The sequence below is a fragment of the Nematolebias whitei genome, chromosome 15 (genome assembly GCF_014905685.2).
Source record: "Nematolebias whitei isolate Nwh7 chromosome 15, NemWhi1, whole genome shotgun sequence".
NCBI classification, from domain to species: Eukaryota; Metazoa; Chordata; class Actinopteri; order Cyprinodontiformes; family Rivulidae; genus Nematolebias; species Nematolebias whitei.
The window spans coordinates 43,647,527-43,656,554 of record NC_056512.1 but is presented as its reverse complement, the minus strand read 5'-3'; the positions used below and the strand labels follow the sequence as shown (position 1 = coordinate 43,656,554).

Here is a 9,028-nt window from a genome sequence, read left to right as displayed (position 1 = left end):
AACACTAGCTAAAAGCTAAAATAAACAAATGCTAGCTAAAAGGCAAATGTAGCAAAACACTAGCTAAAAGCTAAAATCAACAAATGCTAGCTAAAAGGCAAAAGTAGCTAAATGCTAACTAAAAAAGTAGAAAAGGCTAATTAGTAGCGTCACACTAGCTTAAAGACAAAAATACAAAACCTCCAAGCCTCCTGTATCCGTTCCACTTTGCGTAGCTGGGCTGCACTCGCTCGACCCGGTGAACTCTGGCATGCAGAGCGACCCTCTGATGAGATTTCGGCTCCTTCTCTTTGAATTCACAGCGCTGATATGTCCGTCCACTTCTGTCCTCTGCTGCAGGGTTGGACATCATACTGGACCCTCTCGGAGGATCGGACACCCACAAGGCCTACAATCTGCTGAAGCCTATGGGGAAACTCATCACTTATGGTAAGGAAACACAAATCAGACCGTCGGTACTTTGTAGCACACAACAAAGCTTGAATTTTAGATTTTATTTTCATATTTTCCACTTTTTTTAACTGCTCATTGCTAAAATTAAAACATGAAACAAGTTACCTGCCAATGAAGATGCAGCAGCTGCTACATTTAGCCCACTATCCACTCTAATTAATAAAATCCCAACAAAACAGACATTTTTATTGAAATGGATTCAGATAAAAGTTCAATAAAACTTTCAGCCAAAGCTGTATCTCAAAAAAAGAAATAATTCTTCTCGTTTTGTGGGATTACCTCAGTTCAGTAGGCCGTCCTTCGTCTTAGCTCTGGATGGATTAGTTCAGATTACCAAACTATGAATAAAAGGGGTGACACATTCAGGCCGTTTCCACCTGTATCTGATTGTTCAGGTTGGATGTTAATGCAAAATATCCCAGTATTTAGAGGAAGCTGTTCGCAAACGAGGCATTCTTTCCTGGAACACGTCGGCTACATTTTGAAATTTAGACAAAATTCCTTACATGCTTGTAAATCTCCTTCAAAGTACTGTATTACATTTTGAATTATTAATAGTTGCAACGGAAAACAATAAAACTCGTGAGAATTTTGAGATGCAGAAGTTGTAAATGAATAGTTGTGGGTCTTGCCGTGGAGTAAAAGCTGCTTTCTGGTGGGCACAGTGGTCCCTCTGTGGAGGCCCATGTCCTCAGTGTGCTGTGTGTCATCCGTGGGAAGCCCGCTACGCTCCTTCTGCTACAATGCACATTCGAATACATGCGGTGGGCGGGGTCGGCATCCATGAAGAACAGGGCCTTGCCTTTAGCGTGTTGCTCAGAAACCTTCTACCCAGCATGGTGCCCTCCACCCTCACCCATTCAACCTCTCTGGTCTCTCGCTAAGCTGGCTGCTTCTCTTCCAGTTTATCAGAAGTAGGCATGCTGGAACAATGAGGCGCTCTATCCACACGAAACCTGGAATGTGTGTGAATGTAGCCGGCCGGGTCTCTGTTCTCTGAGAACTTGCTTTGTGTCCCCCCGTTTCCCTCAAGAAAGAGCACAGACAGCTAAGTGAGCCATGTAAGGAAGGGGATTGGAGGAGGAGGTGGTGACAGTGACCGCTGAAGTGCTAAAAAGGGTTGTAAGAGTGTGAAGCTACAGGAAGACAGAGGTGGAACAAAAGACGGGAGCTAATGAGCAGAGGTGCTTCACACGACTTACGGAGGTCTCGCTGGGCTGCGGCTGTTGGAGACGAGTCGGTGACGCAAAATTGAGAGAAAATATGCAAATTTGGATTCAGAGTGTTTGCAACCAAGTAACCAGTGAGCCATGAGGCTGTTTCTGAAATTCTAGGCCTATACTGAAATCAGGCCTAGCGTTCCTTGGAAGAATGCATCTCAACCGCAGACTTTCATGCCTGGCTCTCCTGGCTTTTTAATATAACCGATACAAAAAATGACCGCACAGACCAGCCCGCTTAAGGCGACCTCTGGTCGATCAAAAATCACTGATGGAGCCGAGGAGCACAGTTGTGAGCTTACAGAAATGAAGCGAGCAGCGTGGGAACAAAAGAAGCATGGAGCAGAACTCAGCTGTGTTGACATGGAGCGCACATGGAGGGCACACACGTAATGGCCGACGTTTCCCTCCTATTCTCAAAACTTGATGAATTAACTCAAGTTTTGTTGAATCTCTTTGTGTTTAACTAAGTCTCTTTTAACTAAATACAGATACCGTGGGCCATCATCAATCTTCCCTCAGTAATAAATCAGTTTGTTGTAGGAATGCGTGATATTTACGGTACATGGTAGAAACGATAGACATTTAGCCTACGAAAGAGCTTTGTCTTCTACCAGCTAACCGCAGTAATGCTGTGTCTGATGTAAAATCAGAGTTGTCAGCTTTAACCGTTACTTTTTTTGTTGTTGAAAACTGTGCGTAAGTGGTGTTAAAGTCCTCTCTTCGAGAGCTAAGTAGCAAAGCTACAAGCTAACTACGGCTGGCTTGCCGTACTCGTATTCGGACGCATGCGCAAAACGCTGTGTTCCGTTGAAAGGTTTTTTCGTCGAAAGTTTGTTGGTCAGCTTTAGAGAGTGCATTTGAGAAAAACAAAAGGGTTAAACCTGCTCTCTGATCTGTGAAAAGAACGCTGTGTTGTGCGATTTTACTGCGAGACCCTCTGGTCAAAGCCACAGAGGAAACTGGTCGCCATTTTGTGTCAGTACTCCTTAAAGCGGAAGGAGACGCCCACTGGAGGGTTGGAGGGTGAATTGTTTTCAGTATAAAATGCTGCTCTGTTGCAGTTCATTTCTTAAGTGAGAAGACTGGAAACTGTTAAGAGTTAACAACATATTATTTTGTTTAAAACATATGGCTAAAACTACATTTAATATATTTTGCACAGTTTTGCACTACAAGAAAGAAGCCTAATACTTGATTTGTTAATTATTTAAAAACTCTCTGGACCTAGTAGTGGAATTGTATTAATTGAGATTATTTTGTGGTATAGCAGTTTTCAAAATAAATGCTGGCAAAAGGACACCTTTTGCTTTTTTCATTCCTAGTGCAAGTTTTATACTAAAAACATATTGTGATATATATCGTTACCGCCACCCATCACAATACATATCGTGATATGAATTTTATGCCATATTGCACATCTCTAGTTTGTCGTTGAATCCTACGACCGGTTGGTCACACCTATCAGATGTCAGCACGTAATCACATTACTGAGCCGCAGCATCGGTTTACCGTTACACGTCGACCGTTTTGGCTCTGTTGCTACTTCACTTTCTGGCGCAAAGGCACTAGAAAATGGTGCTATGTGGGTTGGTTTTGACGCACCTCACTGCCTCAGTACATTAAGAAATCAGGCTGAGACAGACAGAAGACGTCTGAGTTAGGGGTGCACTGATAAATCGGTATCGGACGATTTATCGATCGGCCGATACCAATTTTAGAAAATGATTTTACCGATTTTTTTGTAGTTTTAACAACAATTGTCTGAACTTCATTTATATTTCAGAGCACTACCTCATGGTCAGTTAAAACAAGTTTGTATTGTTTCTAGGATATTGTTCAAGGGTATGTTTTTCAATAAAACAAGATTGGAAAATTGAATGTGCATTGTGACCTTATAACACCTGACAGTGTCGCTTATGAAACAAAATCGGTATCGGCCAAAATCAGAATCAGCAGGTCAGACTTTTTAGAGATAGGTTATCGGTGATCGGCCAGAAAACTGCAATCGGTGCACTCCTAGTCTGAGTCCTTGCTTGAGGTGTCTCGTAAACAAAACCTTTAGAACAAGCCCAATAACTGTAAAATAACCTTTCCAATATCTTCAGATTCTGAGTTTGATAAATTACTAAAAACTTGGCATCATCTTCAAACAAAACCATCTACAGAGACAAAGAAACACTAATACATAAAACAAAGTAAAGAGAGTAAAGATAGAGTCTTTGTGTTTCTGAAACGTCCCTTCAGGTGCAGCCAACATGCTAGCTGGTCAGAGGAAGAACCTCATCGCCGTGGCTAAGAACTGGTACCACCAGTTCTCCATCCACACGCTCAGCCTGATCCAGGGGAACAAGTCGGTGTGCGGATTTCACCTCGGTTACCTGGACGGGGAGACGGAGCTCATCACCCAGGCCATGAACACCATCCTGGATTTGTACAAGGAGGGCAAAATCAAACCCTGCATCGACTCCACATGGCATCTGGAGCAGGTTGGTGTTGGTCTGGTTCCCCGTTTACAGTACGTTTAGAACAATCAAGTTCTGTCGGCTAATAAGAAACCAAACTGCTGTAACACTTGAACTTTTTGCCATACTGAAAAAATCACGGCCTTTTGTGCCAAACTTTTAAACTAAGATCATTTTATATCGGAAAACAATAGATTTTTAGGTTGGTTTTTTTTTTTATCAACCGTTGAATTAAGTTTTGTACTTATTGATGATTAATATTTGATTTTGGCTAATAAGCACATTTGTAGCAGATCACTATGAGCAGACTAGACTTTTAGCAAAACAGGGACAACCTTCGCAGACTTTTTTTGTACAGGTTGTTAGACATATTAAATGTTAAGTGGCTCTCTGTTCACCTGTTCATGGTAACTTTAATAATTAATTTGCCAAATGTTCTTTACTGGACGATTTAAACAGAGACACGGTGATCTGTGACTAATGAGAATTTGAGACGGGTTGCGTAAGATGGCTTAGCTTATCTCTTCGTTCATTAGCTTATGTCATATGTCGTTTTCGTTGACATATGAACAGCTTTTTTTATTTTAACAAACTCAATATGTGATTGAAAGTAAATTTCCACAAAGAGCCTCTGTGTTTGGATGTAAATCTGACTGAATCCATCCCTGCAGTCATGCCGTGACTACATACATGTTTATATTGTTAATTTACACCCAGAGCGCATGTGGCCAGCAGGTGGTTTTGTGTCTGTGCTCGCGGCAGCTGGGCGTGGCCCTCCAGTGCTCACATTCAACAAGGGAAGTTTGTCCACGACAAGCTCTCGCGTCGGTTAACTCGCTCGGGTCCACAGACTCAGATTGTCGCTGACAAAATCCCCACTGCGAAAAGATGTGAATAGAGAAGGGGAAGGCGGATAAAAAGGGAGTGTCAGGAGCTGACATCTTCTGTTGTTGGAGTCGGAGCCGGTCAGTACTTTGGCCGGAGAGAAACACCCGCTGTCTTCCTCCACCATCTGACGCTCTTTCTCTGCTTCTCCATCTGTCCGCTCTTTACATCATTCTTTTTTCCTGCCATCTTTAGGTTATTGACTCCCTCTCTTTCTCTCTCTCCATTGGGCTTTATTGTCTTCTCTGCTCACACTATCTTTTTGCTCTTTCTCCCTTGTTGCTATGGTGACATCCTTTAGTCAGCGTATGCGTCTGTTTCAGGGAGGGGCCCCGATGTATGAGAAACGAGAAGTGGAAGGAGTGTGGAGACACCGACGAGTGATGAAAGTGGATGTCAGGCGGTCTTTTGAGCCGTTTAGGGTGTAAAGAGATGGGTTGGTGTCTAAACCCTGCTGCTGGTGCTTGTGGTCAGACCACAAAGAGCGATGGATTCCAAGCGGAGTATAAATTCCACACCTTGACCTTAATCATCACCTCCTCCTCCTGCTCCCATCGGTTTTTGATTTGCTCATGAAATCAATAAACCTGCTTGAACATTGTTTGGAAATTAGGGTGATCTTTTCTTCCAGCAGAACCGTTAAGCGCATCTGCACAGACACCCCGAGAGGATAATAAACGGCGCCAGTCTCTCCGAACTGTGAGCCTGAGAGCTGAGAGAGCAGACAAAAGAGCCGCTCTCGTTTGGATTTTTCATTCACGTTGAAGATGATTCTCATAATTCCTGAACTTCCCTCCCCTGCCTCCCCCTTTTCGTTCGAGGGAAACCAGTTGCTCCCTTGCATCCCCTCCTCTCCGACCCCTTCGCTTCAAGCTCCCACACTCTCCCCTCTTTCCCATGTGCCGGAGTCGTCAGAGCCACGTTTCAGCCGGGCTTTACGTTGCTAGGAGATGGCCCTGTTGCCGTGGCATTGGTCGTTAGGTGGTCTGCCTGCCTTGCACAATCGGGGATGGGGGGGGGGACGAGACAGAGACAGGAACAGACAGGGTGGACAGAGCTCTGTGGTCAAGAAGAGGGTGGGGCAGATCTTGGCTGAGATCTCTCACTTGTCATTTTGATGGAGAGGATCTGGGTCAGTTTATGTGGGGGGGCTGGGGAAGCGGTTTTGGGGTATGTTGGAAGGGAGTTTGAAATTAGGCAGACAGTGATAAATCTCAAGTTTCTACAATTTGAACTAAAAAATAAGGTTGTGCTTATCGGAGAGACTGGCTTGATTAACGTTTGTGCCTTTTTTCCAGCACTTCTGCCCTTTGACCTTTTTAAGCCTGGTACAACAAATGTTAAACAATTTAAAGCCAATCAAGCATTATCCATCCATCCATCCATCAATTATCGTCCGTTTGTTCCGAAGTCGGGTCGTGGAGGCTGCAGCTTGAGTAGGGAGACCCAGACATCTCCCTCCACAGCCACCTCTTCCAGCTCTTCTGGGAGGACTCCGAGGAGTTCCCAGACCAACCGAGAGACATAGTCTCTCCAGCATGTCCTGGGTCTTTCCCGGGGTCTCCTCGCAGTTGGACATGCCCGAAGCACCTCCCTAGGGAGACACGCAGGGAGCATCCTTACCAGATGCCCAAACCACCTCAATTGACTCCTCTCGATGTGGAGGAGCAGTGGTTCTACTCTGAGTCTCTCCTGATAACTGAACTTCTCACCCTGTCTCTAAGGGAGAGTCCAGCTACCCTGCAGAGGAAACTCATTTCAACCGCCTGTATCCGCAATCTCATTCTTTCAGTCACTACCCAGAGCTCGTGACCAGAGGTGAGGGGAGGAACGTAGACCGACCGGTAATCAGAGCCTTACAGCTCAGCTCGTTCTTCACCACAACAGACCAGTACAGAGTCCGCAATACTGCAGACGCTGCACCAATCCTTCTGTCAATCTCACGCGCCATTCTTCCCTCACTCATGAACAAAACCCTGAGATACTTGAACTCCTCCACTCGAGGCAGAACCTCACCCTCGACCCGAAGAGAACAATCCACCCTTTTCTGACTGAGGACCACAGCCTCAGATTTGGAGGTGCTGATTCTCATCCCAGTCGCTTCACAGTCGGCTGCGAACTGCTCCAGTGAGAGCTGGAGATCACGGTACAATGACGCCAACAGGACCACGTCATCTGCAAAGAGCAGAGATGAATCCTGAGGCCACCGAACTGGACTCTCTCCACCCCCTGGCTGCACCGAGAAGTTCTGTCCATAAAAGTTATGAACAGAATCTGTGACAACGGGCAGCCCTGGCGGAGTTCAACGCCCACCCTGAAGGGGTCCGACTTACTGCCGGCAATGAGAACCAAACTCTTGCACGGCTTGTATAGAGACTGAACAGCCTGTAGCAACATCCCCCAAACTCACGGGGCACCCCCCACAGTGTACTCCGACGAACACAGTCGGACGCCTTCGCCATGTCCACAAAACACATGTAGACTGGATGGGCAAACTCCCATGACCCCTCAAGGACCCTAGTGAGGGTAAAGAGCTGGTCCAGTGTTCCACGTCAGTACGAAACCCGCATTGTTTCTCCTGGATCTGAGGTTTGACCAACAATTGGACTATTTATTTATTTTATAGACAAATGGTCTGCAAAATATAGCTACAGATGTAAAGGTACACATTAAAAAGTGTGAGATCTAAGGTTGAAGAGTTTATCCAGAAATATTTCCAGTGGTGCCGTTTAAAAGACTTTACTCAAGTAGTTTTACACATAAAGACGTGCAATTTAGAAATGCGAGTATTAAACAAAGCAGGTGATAAAGAAAGGGACCAAGGGTTCTGCAGCAGTCACAGAATGAGGTTCACTTTTTGCAAAGCAACTAGAAGCTATACAGTAGACCATTAAAATAAAAGAATAAAGCTTAAAACGAGAATAAAGGGGGCTTTTGAAACTGCAGCAGCCTTCATCGTTCTGTTTCCTGGAAATCTGCGACTCCTACGTTTATTAGTGCCTCTAACAGAAAACAGAAACTCGAGCACATCTTCACGTAGAAGTTATTTCATGCCTTCTATCGTGTTTTTAACGGAACCTGGCAAATAAAAAGAATAAGTTATGTCTCATCGACGCCTCGTTGAAGAAGCGTTTGTAAGGAAGCCTGAAAGATGTAAGCTGCAACGAAGATGCAACTGTTGATTTGTGTCGGTGGCGCGAAAGCTTCTCCTCCTCCTCCTCCTCAAACTGTATGTCAATATTTCTCAATGACAGATTCCTTTCAAAGCTCCTCTGCGCCTCCTCTCTCTCTCTTTTCCACTCTTTCATTTGTCTCTCTGTGTCCACCAGGTCAGCGACGCCATGAGGAAAATGCAGGAGAGGAACAACATCGGCAAGGTGGTCCTCACCACGGAGCCCATGCCCGAGGAGGAGAAGAAGGAGGAGGCCAAGAAGGAGGCCAAGAAGGAGGATAAGAAGGAGGACAAGAAGAAGGAGGACAAGAAGAAAGAGGACAAGAAGAAGGACGATGGCAAGAAGGAGGAGAAGAAGGACGACAAGAAGAAAGAGGAGCCCAAGAAGGAGGAGAAAGAGGAGGAGAAGAAGGAAGAGGTCAAGAAGGAGGAGAAGTGAAGGGGGGAGGGTTAGTTGAGCAGACCGGCAGGGAGTTCTGGGAGCGGGGGGAGGTGGTTGGGGGAGGAGCGGGAGCAAAGATGGGAAGGAGTTGGGATAGATTTGAAATTGATCGCACCATTCTCCGTCTTACATCTCCCCTCTGCCTCGTTTATCAAGCACACAGTGATAACTCAGGCCTGGCTCCGCCCACTCCCCCCCCCCCCCCCCCCCACACACTTTTGTTTTTTTTAACCCACCCTAAAAAATTCCAACCTTTCAGCCTCGTAAGCTCTAATCTTGTCTCCCACCTCTTTTTCCGCTAATCGATTTTTGCTGTTGGGAATCAAAATGACAGAGAGTGGGTGGAGGATGGTGGGTGGTTTTGGGTGGCGGGGGGGGGGGGGGGGGGGGG

The 9,028-nt window shown here is 45.6% G+C and overlaps 1 protein-coding gene across 1 annotated transcript in view; it reads left to right on the top strand.

The window, feature by feature from the left end:
- The window catches only part of vat1 (vesicle amine transport 1), a 42,648-nt gene extending 33,658 nt beyond the window's left edge, over positions 1 to 8,990 (top strand). The window contains exons 4-6 of the mRNA XM_037689247.1: positions 340 to 429; positions 3,921 to 4,162; positions 8,353 to 8,990. Of these exons, the coding sequence (XP_037545175.1) occupies positions 340 to 429; positions 3,921 to 4,162; positions 8,353 to 8,634 (614 nt within the window). The 3' untranslated portion in view covers positions 8,635 to 8,990. The remainder of the gene's footprint in view (positions 1 to 339; positions 430 to 3,920; positions 4,163 to 8,352) is intronic.
- Positions 8,991 to 9,028: the final 38 nt, after the last annotated feature.